This window comes from Panthera onca, chromosome B3 (assembly GCF_046562875.1).
Source record: "Panthera onca isolate mPanOnc1 chromosome B3, mPanOnc1 haplotype 2, whole genome shotgun sequence".
Classification (NCBI taxonomy): domain Eukaryota; kingdom Metazoa; phylum Chordata; class Mammalia; order Carnivora; family Felidae; genus Panthera; species Panthera onca.
The window spans coordinates 46340432-46360627 of record NC_138344.1 but is presented as its reverse complement, the minus strand read 5'-3'; the positions used below and the strand labels follow the sequence as shown (position 1 = coordinate 46360627).

At 42.4% G+C, this 20196-nt stretch overlaps 1 protein-coding gene across 1 annotated transcript in view; it reads left to right on the top strand.

Moving 5' to 3' along the window:
- AQP9 (aquaporin 9) overlaps positions 1–20196 on the top strand; it is a 63602-nt gene that overhangs the window by 16729 nt on the left and 26677 nt on the right. The window contains exons 3-5 of the mRNA XM_060618394.3: positions 13440–13566; positions 17053–17190; positions 18757–18875. Coding sequence (XP_060474377.1) covers positions 13440–13566; positions 17053–17190; positions 18757–18875 — 384 coding nt within the window. The remainder of the gene's footprint in view (positions 1–13439; positions 13567–17052; positions 17191–18756; positions 18876–20196) is intronic.

Sequence of the window (20196 nt, the reverse complement as noted above, 5' to 3'; positions counted from 1 at the left end):
CACTGAGGTTGGCCATTTGCCCATTCACTTGGTTCTCAAATTTCAGATTCCTCTGTTTTTATGAGCTTGCCCTAACATCATCTCTTTTCAAGTACAGCTGGTTCTTGAGGGGTGACTGATCTTATCCTGATATTTTCTCAGGCCACATACCATCAAATACTTTATTTTTAACCAGAAGGTCCAGGTTTCAGTCTTGGGTTTTTTTGTGACTATTTTTGTTATGACTGAGAACATTTTATTTTCCAGTTTGAAAACTAACTGACTAGAAAGCTGTGCATAAATATGCATTCTGTCCTAATAAAGGGAACAAACAGACCCACCAAAACAACAGCAGTTGGCACAGGAGGGACACAGAGCTAGGAATCAGAAGACCTGGTTCCAGACTCAAATTCTGCCACTTATTAGCTGTATGAATTCTGTCAGGTTATCCAGTCTTCCATTTTTTTAAAAAAAGTTTTTATGTTAATTCCAGTTAGTATACAGTGTAATATTAGTTTCAGGTGTACAATATAGTGATTCAACACTTCCATACAACACCCGGTGCTCATCACAACAAGTGCACTCCTTAATCCCCGTCATCTAGTTCACCCATTACCCCGACCCCAACCATCAGTTTGCTTTCTATAGTTAAGAGTCTGTATTGGTTTGTCTCTCTCCAGCCTTCCACTTTTTGTTCTATTTAAAAAACATTTTTTTTTAACGTTTATTTATTTTTGAGAGAGAGAAACAGACTGAGAGCTGGGGAGGGGCAGAGACTGAGACAAAGAATTCAAAGCAGGCTCCAGGCTCTGAGCTGTCAGCACAGAGCCCAACCTGGGGCTCAAACCCACGAACCGTGAGATCATGACCTGAGCTGAAGTCGGACACTTACCCAACTGAACCACCCAGGTGCCCTGGCCTTCCAATTTTTAAATGCGGATTAAATGTTGGGAAGAATAATGGAAGCAATGTACATGACAGTATGATATATGTGCTATTAATGTTTGTTCATTCACCTATCCAGTGGTCAAAATCATGTGTAGTCAAACCTGGGCCCCATGTGTGTGAATGTGAGAAATTCTCTTAACCTCTCTAAACTTCATTCCCTTGTTCGTAAAATGGAGTAAGAGAGAGGACCTGACTCAAAGGGTTGATGTGAGGACCAATGGGCTAATGTATGGAAAGTACTTAACTCATAAAAAGCACTCAATAAAATGTTAGCTGTTGTTGTTGTTTCTATTATCATGACATGTTCCAGTGGATATAGTCACAAAAACTAAATAGATGTATGATAAGTAGGATGTGCGACTTGTAGTAACATATACCTACAGCACAGGCTGAAGGGCCAAGGTTTGCAGAGAATGTATTGACAGACTGGCATTTGTTCTCCTTCCTCTCCAGTTACAAAAAACAAAATGTTTATAGGAGGAGGAGAACCTCTGGCAAAGGCCCAAAGTGACTCCCTTCTCAAGAATGGAGACTATACGGGGCACCCGGGTGGCTGAGTCACTTTAGCGTCTGACCCTTGATTTTGGCTCAAGTCATGATCTCACAGTTCATGAGTTCAAGCCCTGCATCAGGCTCTGCGCTGACAGTGTGGAGCCTGCGTGGGATTCTCTCTCTCTCCCTCTTTCTCTGCCCTTCCCCAACTCATGCATTCTCTCTCTCAAAATAAACTGTACAAAATAATAATGGAGACTGTGCTTTTGGTCTCCCTATCACTGCTACCTTAAAGTCTTGCCCATAGTCAGTCTTTCATTTGAAGGTAGCCACAGATTCTCTCTCTAGGAACTGAGAGTCTGTGCTGCATCTCATCTTGGGGCTGCTATCACCAGGATATCTGTGGGGTCAGGAAGTCACCGACACCAAAAGCTAAATGGATTTCTCCTCCCAGGACTTAAGATGGGAGTCAGTAGCCCCAAAGCTTATTGAAATGAGGCAGGTAACATATATGGATGAAGTGGACATGGCAGGGTTAAGAAGGAAGTGTCTGTCCTGTCTCAGGAGGCGTCTGCCACCCAGACTGTCTCCACTGTGGCCAAGTAGGAATGGGGTAGATTTTTATCAGACTTTCAAGTTTGAAAAAAAGAAAGGTCTATGTGTAATTTTTCTTTTTAAATACTGGCAACAAGGGTGCCTGGGTAGCTCAGTAGGTCAAGCTCAGACTCTTGATTTCAGCTCATATCATGATCTCATGGTTCATGAGATGGAGCCCTGCGTTGGATTCCACGCTGGGCATGGAGCCTGCTTTGGATTCTCTCTGCCCCTCACCCCCCAAAACAAATAAATAACCATTAAAAAATAAGATTAAATACTAGCAACAATTTCTAAAATTAAAAAAAAAAATCACCATGTAGGCCAAGCATATCTCTGAGTCAATCTCACTCATAGACTGTCTTCAGTCATGGACCACCAGTTTGTGACTGTGCTCTCAAGATGTCCTTAACCACACTCTACAAACTATTCTCACCAGAAAAGGGCAAGTGGAGAGACTGTGAGGGCCTCAGCCTTCTATTCAATACCATCTGTTTATAAGAGGCCTGCTATTGGAAATCAAATTCCTCAGTGCAAGATTGTGGTCCTTTTGTTTTCTCATCCTAACACCTGGCAAAATTGACTGAGGCAATCATGTGAAAACCATTTTTATTTCAGGCAGTACCAGAAGAGAAATCTTGATCTCATATAATTTTAATCAAGTTGCTCATTAGGCCAATCTGTTATGTGCATATATTAATACATCTCAGATTTAATAGTATTATTAAATACTATGATGATTCAGTAATTTGGGGGTATTAATCAGATAATTCAAGAATTTGGGGAGACTGAAATGTCAAAATAGCTGTCACTTAGGTCGTAAGACTAAACTATAAAACCACATTTCCAGGTATACTTTCCCTAGCCATAAATGCTTAAGCCATTTACTAATAACAAGCTTAGTGGGGTGCCTGGGTGGCTCAGTCGGTTGAGAGTCCAACTTCAGTTCAGGTCATGATCTTGCGATTCGTGGGTCTGAGCCCTTCATTGGGCTCTGTGCTGACAGCTCAGGGCCTGGAGCCTGCTTCAGATTCTGTGTCTCCCTCTCCTGCCCTTCCCCCACTCACGCTTTGTCTCTCTCTCTCTCTCTCTCTCTCTCTCAAACATAAATAGACCTCAAAAAAAAAATAACAAGCTTAGAATATTAAATAACAGCACCACACTTCATCCATATTTTTCTTACCGGTTCTCAGCTATCTTACCTCTCCCACTACTCTGTGAGCTCTTAGAGGACCTGTGTCTGAATTTTGTTTGCACCCCTGCTACCATGAGGCACCACATGTGCCGAATGTACATATATATGGAAGAATAAATGACGAGAGGAAGGAATGGCTGAGTGAATGCCAGATCACAATTAGGGCTACTTGCAGATTTAGGGATCTTAGTTTACTATATTACATTTTTTGAAAGACAGACTTGTAAAGCACAAATCTGGACACACTACTTATTTTGTTCAGGTACAGTTGAGGGCAGTTTAGGGTAAGTGAAGAAACACAACCTTTGGACACAAATGTTAATTTTAGGTTCCAAAAAAATCTTTTCACTAGTTGTATGGCCTCGGGCAAATTACTTAATTTCTTTGTCCAAGGGTTTCTTTAGAAGAAAACAGCAGAGTTTTCCTTCCCTGGAGTTATTATGGGGACTAAAAGAGAGTATTTGTAACATATATGTGTGTGTGTAAACAAATCAGTTCATTTAAATTACAAATGTTGCCACAGGCATACTCTTTGAATACTGACTTCTGTTTTATGAACATTTACATTAAATGACAAATTCTCCACTGAAGGATATTTTTCATTTAAAATATATTCCTCCCCTAAATTTCAAGAAGACCTGCACCAATGTACAAGGTAAACAGTCATACATGACTCACATTCTTGGCTCACATGGTTGCTTCCCACGTGAGACGTAACAAACATGTCCCAAACTGGCATTACTAAATTAAAGGAGGATATTCCCTTCTTAGAAAAGTTTTCAAGAGAATGGTAATAAATAAATACTAGCCAGGTGAGCTTGGAAAATGTTGGGGCATTTTACAATGGCCCCTTGGGTTACTTCTTGGGTCTGGTTAAAGGGGCAAGTGAGAGTTGGGGAATGGCTTCACTTCTTGGATCTTAGTGTTGAAAACAGATATGAGTGCTAATAAGTCCCCAGAATGCTGGCCAGTGCCATCTGTGTGGCTCGTGGGTGTGGTTCATCAGTACAGATAAAGGCCTTGCCCCACCATTATCTCAGCCCACTCACTTCCGGTACCAGGCAGCTTTGGTCAGCATCGGGCGCATGAATGTACCTTCTCCCGATGACCACAAAGTTGCGAGACACCAAGAGGAAAGAAGACAGACAAAAGTGGAAGTTGCCTATGCAGGAGGAGCAAGAGAGCAAGCAAATGTTAATCAGTGAAACAGGTTTTGCATAAACTGAAAAGCTGCACTTAGTCACCAGCCTATCTCACTGGTCTCTGAGAAAGAAGGGAAATGGGCCTGAAAAGGATTTTTCTCTGGGTCACTAGAAGCTTTGGTGAAAATTCACAAGTGTCGGACCAAAGTGACCATGTTTGTTATCACCAGAAACGTCACGTGCCCTGGTACAGGAGCCCAAGAACTATAAGAAGAGTCCCCAAATGAGCATCATCCTCAGGCCTTCAGCCCCCTTGGACTGATATACCTGGTTTACAATGCAGTTGTTTGCACTGGGTAGATTGATAACAGATGGCTGCTATCATGGGTCTCCAAATCCTTCAGCATTCCCAGACAGCCCTTCACTTGCAGTATGAGATAGGAAAACTGGTGCCCTGATCCCACACTGTGGGAGCCCAGCATTCTACCTGAATATTTCTATCAATTCTCGGGGGTATTTGTTCCTTCTGATGACCTCTCACTCCACCCAATGTGTAATGGTTAAGAGCACAGGCCTCCGATTAGGACAGACCTGGGATCAAATCCAGGTTCTGTCTCTTTTATTTTTTATTATGTAACATTAGAGAAATTGCTTGGCCTCTCTCAGCCTCAATTTCTTCATCCATAAAAGGGAGATAATAATACCGTACTTTTCTCCTAGGGTGAACATAAGTTGATAATGATGAAGTAATACAGGTAAGGCACTTAGCAAGGAACCCGGCACAAAGAACACACCAAATAGATCGTAGCTGGTGTTTATATTTCTTTATCCATGCTACCCTAAACAGATGAGTAAAGATAGTAAGCATTTCATGAAGCCTTAACTCCAAAGTCCATGACAGTATTTCCCAAGAAGTCCTTTCAACTCTTCTTTCAGTATCTATTAATTCTGAAAATACTGAGCTACAAAAAGTAGATATGAGACATGTTTTTTTTCCCCCTTATTTGGACCATGTTTGATGCACACAAAGAATCACAGACCCCTTATAATAATTACAAGTTTCCCTAGTGATCATTGGCCTCGTGTTGCAAGCATTTGCAAACATTTGTAAACATTTTGCTAAAGAATCCCTAGCCTTTATTAATGACTGCTTTTCTGAAAGGGCTCAATTTTTACCTACTTACTAAATAAATGTTTATTGAGTCTCTGTTTTACATACTGACTAAATAAATATTTGTTGAGGGTCTATTATGCACTGTGTACTGTGTTGGGAATATCTTGGTTGGCACTGTAAAGAAGGGAATAGATATCTAAGAGTTTTGAGAATAGTAGGCTTATTATCCTTTCTGCTCATCTCCAGCATTTGTCTGTGATAATAACTTGATCTGTGTCCAGTAATCAGCTTGTCGTAGGGGTCATGGCTCAGTTGGGAACTTGCCAGCAGCCCAACTGATATTCCTTAGAAATCACACCTCCCACTTCTCACATCCCACCCTGAAATTGACTGTTTCTCTTGAAAAGACATTTACACAGGGTTTTATTTTCCCTGCTTATGTTTAGACATTTTAATATATTACATCAGATATTGTTTGAGCTGCTGTGGCAGACGCTACAGTCTTGGTGGGGTGACACAAGGCAAGGTGGAATATAATGAAATGACATCGTAAAGACATAGTAGAAGAAGCAGAAGAGGCCTCTGCAGGCTGAAGCTGTCAAAGAAAAACCCCACAGAGGAGGTAGGATTTTAGTTCAGTGTTAAGAATAGATTGGGTTTGGCTGGGGAAAGTGAAGAGAAGGGACATTTTGCTGGAAGGTATAGCATGAGCAGGTGTACAGGGTGGGAATGAGTGTCATGAGCTCAAAGGACTCAAGTGACTGGGACACCAGCCTGGCTGATGCAGATTTATGCTGAAGAATACCAGGCAGAAAGTGGATGAGTCACAAGGCAAGGCACCAGAGGGCCCTGAGGACCAGGTGGAGGTGTTTGTGCTGCTACTTCCTGAGTAATGGCATATAAGTTGTGCTTCATCTGGCATGGTCACTGAGTGGGGAGACACTGGGGGTGAGGACACTGGCTGGGGGCTGCAGAAGAAGACTCATAAAATTTGAGAATGATTGGCTATGAATGGCAAAGGGAGAGAAGAGGAGAGAATACAAATGATTCCAGAATGTTTGGCCTGGGTGATTGAGAATGACTGGTCACCAGTCCAACTGCCTTTCAAATATCCTTCTTGCTTTTCCACTGAAATTCTTTCTCCCACTCCTGCCACATGTGGTGCCTGATAATAACAACAGTATTTACCCTCTCCCCTTTCTGTGTTGCTTTCCTACCAAAAGCACTAAAACCCCACCAAATATGAAAGGACCCATCTTTGGAGAGGAATCATAAATAGGCAAAACAATGTGAAGCTCTTGTCAGCTTCCCACTTTCTCTCTTCCGCAAATTTATCCCACTACTAGGAATGAAACAGCAACTATTTGTAATACATGTCATAGATGTGTTTCTCCCTGGTTTTATTACCCATCAGTGAGTCAGTGGTTAAGTTCATGAGTCCGTTTGCCTTAACTTACTCACCCAAAATGGGGGTTTTCTTTTTTAGTTTATATTAAAAGCAATAATATCCTGCACTTGTCATTGCCCTTTGTCATTTAAATAGTGCTTTCATTGTTGTTATCCCATTTGCACCTTTACTAAACAATCCTATGAAACAAGCCTGGCTGGTATTATTATTACGCTTTAATAGATAATCAAGCTGAGACTGAGAATTGACATGTTCATTTACACAGACACCGACAGTCGTACCTGGAAACAGCAGCTAAAATCTGTTTATTTAATTACCTCCAATATTCTAGATGCTGTTACAGAGACAAAGGAGTTTAACACATGATCTTGTATACCTTATAAAATTGGGAAAATCAGGCATAGATACGTGAACAGTTCAAGTACATCCTGTGCCTGAGTGTCCCACTAGATGGCAGTAGAAGCAATGAGCAGAGGGTATAGGATAAATTACCATGTCAGAACATGACACACAAATAAGGGAGGACTGTGTCCATTTCTGGGCCCTGTGTTTTAAGAGGAATGCTGACAACCCAGAGCTCAACCAGGTGAGACTCACTGGGAATCTGACTCTCAGGAATCAAAAATGAAGGGACAGGCATCCAGGAAAGGGAACTTAGAGAGGACCTTAGGCTCCCTCCATTTATTAGAAGCCCGGTATGTGAAAGAAGTTTATTCTTTATAGTCCCAAGAATGGGCCTAGAGCTAATAGACAGAAATTAGAGGAGAGAGGATTCCAACTTCATATAAGGAAGGACTCCCCAGCCAATGGAACAATGAAAAAATATATAGCACAAACTGCCTGATGTGATAATGAGCTCCCTATGCCTCACAGTAATCCAACATGGACCAGATGAATACCTGTTTAGGATGTTGTTGGTGAAATGCCTATATAAGATCCAGTATGTGTGCCATTGAGTTCAGAACCAGCATGGTGCTAAGGCTGAGGAGAGAGCATCATGCAGGGTTTAAGACCCCAGGCTCTGGAGACTATGGTGCTCACACTTGGAACCGAGCCACCATGTTGTAAAGAAGCCAGTCCACAAGGAGAGGCCATTTGTAGGTGTTTGGGCCAATGCTCCAGCTAAGGCATCAGCTGAGAGCCAATATCAACCACTAAACACGTGAATGTGTTAGCCTTTAGATAATTATAATCCTATCAACTTTGAACCATCATACTTGACACCAAATGGAGCAGAGTTGAAATGCCCTGACCAACCTTGCCCAAACTGCAGACTCACAAGCAAAATAAATGTTGTCATTTTAAGCCACTAAGTTCAGGAGTAGTTACATAGTGCTGAATAACGAACACAAATGTGATATTCTACATTGTCATTGAGCTTCAAGGCAACTTACAGGCACGGAGTAAGTAGAAGGTGGTGGTGTTTGCAGAAAGGAGGTTGGTGTATTGGCAGACGAGAGAAGAGAAAGCTTGGTGAAGCTATTGAGAGAATATGAATGAGAGATGAATGAGGAGCTTTGGGGGCACAACGAAGGACACAGTGAGGACCAGATCCATGACTTGTAATACCTTTCCTCCTCTACATGCTTTTGTGAGTTCTCTAACTCTCCTGGAGAAGGCAGTTAGACTGAGCAGTTGCTAGATCCTGACAAGAAGGTGGAACAGAACTTGAAGGTCTGTACATGGCCTCCACATACAAGGAGGGGATGGTGGGCGTGGGAAACACAACACCTAAGGAAACAATAAAACAAAATAAACCAGCCTAGTGTTTGCTGTGGGTATGGAAAGGAATCTTAGAATTGTTTTCTAGATAAGGAAACCAAGGTCCGGCATTTGGAAAACAACTAAGCACTAATTGTATAGTATGGACAGTACGATTGAATTTCAAAGAACAAAGGTTAGGTGTGGTGAGTTATGAATGGGTAATGGGTCCAAAACAGCTTTCCAGATAGGGAGACCAGAAAACTGAGACAAAGTGGATATGATAATAGGCTTTCTCTGTATCTAAGAAGGAGAATGGTAGGACAGGCTTTTCAAAGGTTAGGGCAGGGAGTTGGTTGGAAAATTTCTCAGTAATACCATGAAGGAAAGTTCTTTCATTTTGGAAGGAAAAAAACTACACTGGGCGCACAGAAGAAGGAAACCAGAGTGGGTGACCAGTTCCCTAGCAATCAGGCCACGATACATTAGGATATCCAAGGACTGCTTCCCTGTGCAGTAAATTCAGGTGGGACAAGGCAGGCAAGGGGTGATACTAGAGGGTAGTTGCCTGACTTCCTCATTGCCTCTGAGACTATAATAAATGTATTTTAAAATTTAAAAGCAATGATGTAAATCTGGGCTGAAATCTGAGTGGCAATTTCTGATGGTCAGGGAAGTCCCCACACTGTTCATTTGTCCTCCTTCCTTTCCCACAGCACACAGCATCGATTATCTTCCCGAGGAAAGAACAAAAAAACCATTTCAGCATCTGGGGTGGAAAAGGAGAGTATTAATCATTATGAAATTTGACAGGGCAGAGGCCTCCCTGAATCCACTCAGGCCATTTAAAACTTTTCCGTCCCCTCTAGACTAGCACGAGTGCACGCGCATCAGACCATAAAAGCAGGAAGATGCTTATATGGAAAGCAGTAATATTTCAGGACTGGCCTGTGTCCGGATGTGTCTCATTACACCTCATTGTCTAAATCAAGTCATGGCAGTTGTCAGTAAACTTTTATTCTTGTTTTCTGAAGATGCTGCCAAAATGCCAGTTACTTTGGAAGTTGTGCACAGGGCAGTTAATTCAGTTTAAATTAAAAAGAAAGACACCAATGTGGTGGTGGTTTTAATAAAGAGAGTTATTATAATAGATAGAGATTCTGGGAAAAAAATAGGTCAAGTCTAAGTGAAATTGATAGGCTATGAAATGGACCCAGGGGATGTTTTTGAATAAGGAAAGGGGAATATGTTCCTATTACAACCTCACTTAGGATTCAGTGTAGGGTCTGGAGCCAAGCCAGTGCATGTGTGATGGGTAGCCCAAGGGTGTCCCTCAAGATATCAAGCCACCTACTTAACCCTACCATCCAGCAGTTAGAACTGAGGTGAGTCAATATGTCTTAGAATTGGGGATTACGGAGGCTATTGAAAGGCCATCAAGATAATTTCTCTGCCTTCAGGGAGGAGTAAAACAAAATCATTCTATATGTATGAAATTATTGTTTGTATATTATATTTCTATGAAAGACCTCACAGATGCACCCTGGGGGAGCGGTTTAGAATTAATCCATCACTGTCAAGAAATTGTTTACGTGCTACCTCTCCTACTTCAGGTTCACACTTCTCTTCTCATCCTTTTGTGAAGAGACACATAGTGGCTGGTTATTATCTTCCTGATAAGAGGCATTCACATGTTTAATCTCTTTTTTCCTTGAGCATATTTATTTCTGAAACCTTTCCTCACGTGTCCTTAAATAATATTCTTTACTTGATACTGAGTCCTTCTTGAAGTTGTTGTTTCATTATGAAACCCAAGCTGAGCCATGTATTCTAGAAAAAGTTTGGCCAATTCAAAATATAAAGAGCAATGATTTAATGATCCTGCAGTCCAGAACTTATTCCTCCAGGAGCATACTAGCTGTTTAAACCACAGCATGAGGATGGCTGATGGCCATTTATTGTCTTGTTGCTTTTCTAACAGACTTACATGTAACTAATCTGTCTTTCCCAGTAATACTCCCTCATCAAATGTTTCCTTAATGGACCATGATTAAATGGTTTTAATTGTTCAGTGAAAATATAGGACTCATTTTTTAAAAATTAGGAAATGCATGATGCTACAAATATTTGTGTCCCCCCCCCCCACCGCCAAATTCATTTGCTAAAAACCTAATGCCCACAGTGATGGTATTAGAGGTAGGGCCTTTGGGAGGTGATTAGATCACAAGGATGGAGCCCTCATGAATGGGATTAGTGCCCTTTTAAAAGACTTATGAGAGCTTGCTCAGTCCCTTCTGCTCTGCAGGATACAACAGAGAAGTCTGCAACCCAGAATAGGGCTTTCACCTGACCATATTGGCATCCTTATCTTGAACTTCCAGCCTCCAGAACTGTGAGAAATAAGTGTCTGTTGTTTATAAGCCACCCAGTCTGTGGTATTTTGTTATAGAGGTACAAACAAACTAAAACACATGGTTAAAAAAAAAAAAAAAAGTGTGCAATGAAAATTTCTCTCCCAGTATCTGCACTGGCCATTTAGCTCCCCCCATGGAATCCAGTACCATCTCCTGATCTGTGTTCATAGAGATGGCTCATGAATGTAAAAAGAAATACATACACAGTAAAACCTTGGTTTGCAAGTATAATTAGTTCCAAAAACATGCTTGTAATCCAAAGCCCTTGTATATCAAAGCAAATTTTCCCTTAAGAAATAATGGAAACTCAGATGATTCATTCCACAACTCAAAAATATTCATGTAGAAATGATTACAGTCCTGTAATATAATACAAAATACTAAAGAAAATAAAAAAAAATTTTTTTTACTTGCCTTTGAAAACCTTTGTGGCTGGTGTGAGGGAGACAAGAGAGAGAAGGGTTATTGTGTAGGACGACTTTCACAATCCCTTATGGAATCACTGCTATCTACTGACTCAATGGAATTTTTTCTGCATGGGGGCCATTGTATATGCTCATATGGATGTTGACTACAGTACAATATTAATAAACTTTTGTCATATACTGTATTTAATGTAATTGTCAATAAGGCAGCAGAAGAAGGGGTCTCTATCTGCAGGCAGTCTGACCTAGAATGAAGCAAAGCATTCTTTCCTAAGCTTACTTTTGTTTGGAAAAGCAGAGGACTGTCCATAGGTGCTCTGAAGTGACAAAAAATACACTAGTGTCAGTTGTGGGCACTTTCTAACATTCTGAAAAATCACTGATAACTGCCAAACACTGCAGCCTGAGACCGAGCATCTGGGCATGAGAAACAATCACCCACAATCCCAGAGAGAGAGAGAGAGAGAGAGAGAGAGAGAGAAAGAAAGAAAGAGAGAGAGAGAGAATCATTAACTTGGTTGTGATCATGTGATGTTAGGCATCACATACTACTCGTATTGCAAGACATCACTCATTTATCAACTGAAAATTTATTAGAAATGTTTGTTCACTTGTGGAACACTTGCAGAACAAGTTACTCACAATCCAAGGTTTTAATGTAATATATTTTGAATACGATTGGCAGTGTGCTTTAACACTGCTCTATATCTTTTCTTAAAAGTTATTAATACAGGGGCGCCTGCATGGCTCAGTTGGTTGAGCGTCTGACTTCGACTCATGTCACGATCTCATGATTTATGAGTATGAGCCCTGTGTTGGGCTCGCTGCTGTCAGTGCAAGGCCTGCTTCAAATCCTCTGTCCCTCCCCTGCTTGTACTTTCTCTCCTCTCTCAAAAATAAATAAACATGAAAAAAAGTTAATAGTATACATTGGGAATCTTTCTGTACACACTGATCTGCTTCATTCTGTGATACAGCTGCATAGTACTCTGCTGAGTAGATGTACCATAATATATTTGTTCCAGACATTTCTGAATACTTATCCCATTCTCCAAAATACCCTCTACAGCTGAAGACTATGGAAGATCCTACTTCATCTTTACTGTATAACTGTTTGTAGAGTGCTTCCTATAAGCACAGCTCTGTGCTTGGTGCCAGAGGGAATGCAAGAAGCAGTAAGTTTGGCAGCCCGGCTCCCTAAGAAAGTACAGCCTCATCAGGGAGAAAAGACATGGGGATGAGGAGAGCTAGATTGCCAATGCTATCCCCCTGCCACTTTTCCTTTGTTTTCTTGCACATCAGATGCCCTTTCCCATGGCTTTGTACATGGCACAAATGGCCTTTCCATTTGTCAGATGTGCATATGACTGTGAGCCTGAGATGGCTTACACTGGGAACTTCTAGAGCAGGGATTGCCAGCTCTCCTATAGGGGCCAGGAAGGAGACCTCCGTGAGTGGAGTGAAGTGAGTGAGCCGCTTGGGAGCATACAAGCTCTGTTTAAAGGGAGTGAGCAGCCTCCCCTCTCTCTGCCCCTCCCCTACTTATGCTCTCTCTCTCAAAAATAAACATTAATTTAAAGGGAGTGACCAGCTGCTGCTCTGCTCCAGGAAATTATTTCCCTGTGGTTGTTAGATCTTCTGATTGATGAAAAGGAACCAGTGGTAAAAAGTACATGGGATCTTTCTGTGTTATTTCTTGCAACCTCAAGGGAATCTACAACTGCCTCAAATAAAAAGTTTGATTTAAACTAAGAACAGAACCCTGGATCATGGTGTGAAATTACCCGATTTACAAGTATGGGGAAAATGTTAATGCTGCAGGCCCAGAAACCTCATCTGTAAGCCAGATACAGCTTCAGAACCACCATTTTGCTCTCTGTGCACAGCGGGATCATTACGATTTGATTTGCATGAAGCCTGAGGCAGCCCAATCTACATGTCTGCTTAAAACATCTTTCTTGTTCCTATGGCTTTCCATTGTCTTTGACAGTGGCCATCCCCACTTATGAAGCTTCCTCTCATTCCAGGTCCTTGGATGTGGCTCTGTTGCCCAAGCTATCCTCAGTCGTGGACACTTGGGAGGAATTGTCACTATCAATGTTGGATTTGCAATGGCAGTTGTAATGGCCATTTATGTGACTGGAGGTGTCTCTGGTAAGTAATAGAAATAATAATAGCTGCTGTTAATTCAACCATTCCAGTATGCTAGCCTAGTGTTGGATGCTTTACATACCTCAATTTATTTGGATCTCCACAACCCTGAAAGAATATGTATTTGATTCTATTTTTATAGATGTTAAAATCAAAGGGGACAGCAAACGGTAAGTGACTTGTGCAAAGGCAACATTTAGCAAGAGACAGAGATGGGGTTAGGACTCAGAACTAGCTGACTCCTAAATCTAGTCACTACATTGTATTCTTCTTCCATCAATATGATCTTTTACCTTCTCTACCCCATGCCTGGAAGCGGTTCTCGGATACCCCATGCCGAGCCCAGTGAAGATCACTCCAAGAGAGAAAAATCCCTGGACTTTTACCCACAGCAATGAAAAAGTCTATGCCACTTGCAAAATGACTGGTGCTTTCATGGAAGTGCAGGTCTCATCAAGCAGATCATGGGCTAATTCTGCCCTGATTGGAAGCCACTCACAATGTTCTGAGAAGCAAAATGAAATGATGATATTTAACACAGTCTGGGGACTTAGTAGAGCACTGTGGAAATGATCCAGTTCTCAAAGGCACTCAGAATCTTTCAGAATCCTTGTCAGAACACTAAGGCAGGACCACTGGGGATAAAGGAAGAAAGGGAAACACCACGTGCTGGGTGCTATCCTGGGGCTGTCCATACTTTATCTCTTTTCTCTACAGCAGCCCTCTGAGGCAGGCATTACTGTCTACATCCCACCAAGAAAAGTGGAGCGCCAAGATATTAAATAAATTGCTGGAGTCGCACAACTGGCAAAGAGCAGAGCAAAGATTTGACGCAGGTCTACGTGACAGCAAACCTCATGTCCCCACGGTCACACAATATTCACAGTGGTCTATTATGGGAAGGGCGTTATAAGCAGGGCCTTTGGGCAGAGCAGGCCTGCCAGACAACCATGCTGGCCAGCTGGCCTGGTGACAGATACTGCCATTGGAGCCCTGAAGAATGGTTGCCTCGACCCCGGGGGAGCCTCCTTGAGCTGGGCACCTGGAACGGTCATTTGCTGGCTGGCACCCTTTCCATAGCACATGGACTCAGATCCTGGGGTGGTCCAGGTTAGAGATGCCTGTATGTGTGATTTGTTTGGCATGAGCAGTGTTTATGTTCACTCTCTCGTCAAGCCTTTGCTGTGATCCCAGGGCTGCACTGCCTACCTAAGCACAAGAGTACACAGGGGACCATCCTGACTGTGCCAAGGCCAAATTACAGTGCAGGCCTTGCCAGCAGGCACAGATCATAGTTGTGGCTTAAAACAAGCATGCAGGAGGCTCCACTGCTGCCCCCCAAGGCCCCCCTATGTTCACACAACAAGTGTGGTTTCCACAAACCGTGGGATATAAACATGAGTGCATTCTCAGCTGTTTTTTAGGTAGTGACACGGTTTGGGAATATTTCACCTGCATAACACCCTGAATTGAATTCTATTTATTCAGAAAAATTGACCCCAGGCCCTAGGAGTGTAAGAAATTGCTTTCATCACCACTGCAGCCCATGTCTGTTTGTATCCATTGATATACTCAGGGATTTGGGCAGTCACCATAGGAAAAAAAAGGGGCAGAAACCGGCAAGAAGAGGAAGAGAGGGTGAGGGATGGTGTGAAGTCTTCCCATCTGGCCCCTAGACCTGGGTTAAGCCCCTGTGGCCAGAGGGGTGAGAACCAGAGCTGATGGGACTGTTTCCACTAGAGGCTGTTTCTGGGTGAGGGTTGAGAGCTGACCAAGTTGTTCACGAGAGCCTGTGAGACCCCAAAATACAAGTACAGCAGTTTCTAAGCCCGGTTAATACAAGATGGCATTGGGTTGGAAAGGAAGCTCATCTCCCCATCTCTGGAGAGGCTCCTTGAAGACTGGTGCGTTCCCACTGGTGGGAAGGTGCAGGGACAACACACCAGCCTACCACTGCCATCCACACAGACACCCATATTGGTTGTTTCAGCAGCCACGGGACTAGGATAGGAACACTGTGGGGGAGATGACTTTCTCATGTGGCTACAGCTAACATACTGGTTTGTGGGCACATACGAGGCCCTCTTTGAGAATTCCAAAAATAACCAATGTGCACTGGGCATAAATATAAATAAGATCTCATTTGTGGTCACAGACTGGTGAGGTCAAACGACATCTGGTTTTGAAATAGAAAACATTACCTTACTGGAAGGAAGTTACCACACCCTGCTTCCTTGTGAACATGCCAGTGGTCTGCCATTCAAATCTGGCCAATCGGAACTCACAACTCCTCCATTAATTTTGCAACGTCCCCCGTGACAGTATTCACACTGCCTACTTTTACCTAGGCTATGGTGGTTGTTTTTGATGTAGCATTCTATAAGCTGTATAAATTCTTGAAAAAACAAAAGAGCTTTGCGTGATGACAAATAAAATATGAAGGTTGCCTCTATCACAGAATGGTCTCTGAGTGCGGGAAAGGGGGTCACTTGCCCAGAACAGCACCTTGAAAGGGTTCAATCTGCTCGCATAAGACTTCCGTCTTGGGCCTGGTGGGCTCCAGTTCCACCCCGGGCTCTTCGTATGAATCATCTGATCGTTACAACAACCTTGGCAGAGCCAAGACTTGAGGGCGGCACTCTCTGTCTCTCACTCATGTTCTTTCCACTACACCGCTCTGCTTTGTCCAGCAGTATTCCAGGCTGTGCGCTCGTCTCTGCCAGGAGAAATCACCTGTTGCTTTGCAAGGCACCATCCTGAACACACCCTCTCGAATTCCCAAACAACTTTCCCTCTCAGTACTTTTGCAGTCTGAGCTACCTGAATAAAATCCTCTGACTATTTATTTATTCGACTTTCATATTTTGAACTCTTGCTCTGTGCCTTTCACTGTGTGAAGGCCAAGGTGAAGAATGAGGTCCCTGTCTCAGAGGGCTTATGAGGGTTCATTTCCCCTTAGACATCTCTTTTCCATCTTAAGATTGTTTGAGACCTTCTGGATGTGGACCAAGGAATTACTAGATGCAGATTTAAACCTTAAACAATATATTGTATAAATATATTGACTTAAAAATATATTGAAGTTATCAGTTTATATCAATCTCTTTGAGGTTATTGTTTTATAGATAGATAAAGCCCAGTGGATGGATGATGGCTAGATGGTAGATTGATGATAGATACAGACAGAAAGGAAGCCTCGTGAGTACAAGTTTCTTTCTATATCTGACTCCCTTTTCAGAAAGCTTAACTCTCTAAACAGTGTCTAATGACACTTGCAGGTTACTAGTTCCCATTTCCTCCCCACTCAAACACAAACACACACACTTACATACCTACTTACACTCACAAATGCTTAAGTCTCTGTCTCTTCACATATAGTTCTCTACCTAGAAGACTGAATTCTGCCTGGGATCTCTAGATAAGGCTTTCTTCATAATAATTCTCCCTCGCCTGCTGCTGACATCCCTAATCATCTTATCTTTCTTGTAGGTGGCCACATCAACCCAGCTGTGTCTTTTGCAATGTGTCTCTTTGGACGGATGAAATGGTTCAAATTTCCTTTTTATGTGGGAGCCCAGTTTTTGGGAGCCTTTGTAGGAGCTGCAGCCCTCTTTGGCATTTACTATGGTGAGTAGGACAGCTGGCCATGATTTTAAAGTCAGAATTACTTGGTAGGAAGAGATAAGATAAGGCAAGAGCAGAACATGTTCTGCAGTTGACAGGCAGTTCTAAGAATTCTAGGTTCTAAATAATGGGACCAACATTATCATTAGGACAAATTCATGAAGCCTGTTTAAGAAAATGATCACAAGCTTAAACGGAGGGCAGAACTTGAAATCTATTTTTAGATCCAATCAGTACCACAATGTGAACATGCCCAAAATAAGCAATAAGCCAGTGGCTTCTCCACAAGCTTTCTCTGAGTTGGCTGGGAGAGGAGGTGTTGACTGGTAGGTAGCAAAGGATATGATGAGTAAGTATTTAGAGAAAGAATCTGGAACAAAGTCTTTGAGGGAAGAGGCATAGTTGAGAATAGGCTAGGTGGGGATCTCTTCTCCATTCCATCCAACAACCAGGACTTCTGTTCTGCAACAGTCTTGGGGTGAAAACACAGCCCTGACGATTGAAGTCCCAGACTTTAACTCTGTGCTGTGTGAGTAAATAGCTGTGTGACTTAAGTAAGTCATCTGACTTTGTTGTTTCAGTTTCCTTCTCTGGAAAATGAGAGAATTGACTTCTAAGACTCTTCAAATTAAAAAATCTTGAGATTGTATGAAATTAACTGTTAAAATAGTTCCTCTGTCTAACCCAAGTTAAGTCTCCTACATTATGACTCTTGAATTGAAGCCCTTAGTAACTAGAATTTATGAAACCATGCCTTAGAGAAATACAACGTTGAAGGAGGCTTCTTCCCACAGAGTGTCTTTCTGAGAAAGAGAGCCTAAGAGGAATGACAGAGAATTGCAGCCCAGATCAGAAACTTGGAGAGCCAGCTGCTGTGGCAGGAGGGACTGGGGCCAGCGCTGGCTGTGTCGAGGACTGCTGTCTCCCTTGTTCTGAGGGCATCTTCACTGTACCACAGCACACCCCCAATTTCTGGACTCATATTGGGGGTTACTGAGAACCCTCTGGGAATTATGAGTTCTGCCTACAGTACATCAAAGCTCCACTTTGGCATTTGGTTGATATAAAAAATTCCAAGAATGTCCCCCAGAGAATATTAGTTCCCCAGATCCAATGGCTAAGGATTTGGCTCAAGTTTGGAGTGAACCATAGAGGGCAACCAGGGCTTTCCATCTTTGACCTGGTATCCCGGAATTTCTTTGGACATCTCTAAAACTACATGCTATGGGGGCTCCTGGGTGGCTCAGTCGATTAAGTGCCTGACTCTTGATTTCGGCTCAGGTCATGATCTCACAGTTTGTGGGTTTGGGCCCGTGTTGAGTTCTGCGCTGATGGTGCAGAGCCTGCTCGGGATTCTCTCACTCTCTCTCTCTCCATGCCTCCCCTGCCCCTCAAAATAAATAAACTTAAAAAAAAAAAAACTACCATGCTATGAAGTGAGGAGTGGCAAACAGTGTGGATCTGCCAAGCTGAACCTGAGTGATTGTAGCTATTTAGCACAAACAGGACATAGGCTGCACTCAACTTTGCCAGGAGGACACTAATGTTCCAGAGCTCTGTCTTCCATAGATGGACTTATGTCCTTTGCTGGTGGAAAATTGCTCATCGTGGGAGAAAATGCAACAGCACACATTTTTGCGACATACCCAGCTCCATATCTGTCCCTGACAAATGCATTTGCAGACCAAGTAAGTGTACATTTAACAAAGATCTAACTCTGGTGAAAAGATATGATCTAGTATGGGGAAAGCATAGTTGCGTTATAGGCTAGCAGAAAGGAAAGGCTGTGTTTCCAAAGTCAGAGGTCATTAGGCATAACCCAAGCTTTTTGTTAACAAGTTTTTTCCTTTACCAAAGTTGACACTACTAAAAAAGTTTTCTGGTTCCTCTTTAATACATACACTTGTTTCACTTTGGTTGAGGTCTAGAAGAGAGCAGATGACTAGACATTTCAACCCCTAAAGGAGAAAATAGGGTTTGTTTCAGGATTACAGTCTCTTTTGTGATCTGAATGGGGAGGCCATAAGAAAAGACATTTCTATCTCAATTCAAGGACTGTGAAGTGTGGTAGTTGAGCCTAGAGTATCACTGATCCTCTGTGTCTCCTCATATGCACAGGTTTATCTAAACTCTCAAGGTAGCTAGAAGTGTCTCCACCTTATTCACATTTAAACAAGCTGCACCCACCATCTATGATATAGCCAAATGAACAGTTATTCTGGTCTATTTGTTGGAGGATCAACATTATCAACCTGATAGTCTCTTCCTCCCTTACTGTATCCCAGGAAGGTTGCTGGTCAACCTGGTAGGAAGGAAGGAAGGAAGGAAGGAAGGAAGGAAGGAAGGGAGGGTAGGAGGAGAACAGGAGGGAGGGAGGGAGGGAGGGAGGGAGGAAAAAAGGGAGAGAGGACATCTCCAGCAACTCTAAGTTGTTCTCTTGTGATCAGGATTTATACGATGGGACAGGGAAGAGTGAGCATGTGTATAAAATGGATCTTCCAGTTTGCCAACTCTGTCCACCTCCATTTAAGATAGATGAAAGAAACTATGCCCTCATGTCCTGAGCCTTTTTCCTTCCCACTTTTATCAATAAACCAAATAGGCAACAAGTCTTTCTTGAGCACTTTCTATATGCTCAGCCCTGTGTTGGAGCTGGAGGGACTGACAAGTAAACAGGAGTTGTAAAGATCCAAGATTTGGAGTCTGAGTACCTGACTTAAAATAACAGTTCTGTCCCAACTGCCTGAGTAGCCTTAGCTAAACTACTGAACTTTCAAGGTCTCAGGTTTTCATTTGTAAAGTGGGGATAGTAGTAGTACTTATCAGATTACTTGTAAGAATAAAATGAATAATATGAGGAAAATGTATTGTAAACAGTCTCTGCTCAGGAATTTAGAATCTAGTGAAAAACAAAATGATCACCTAAGAACAAGAGGAACATTGCAAAACTGAAGATAATTAGATGGGAAACTGGGCTGTAGGAGTCATATTAGTAATTTGGAACAGAGA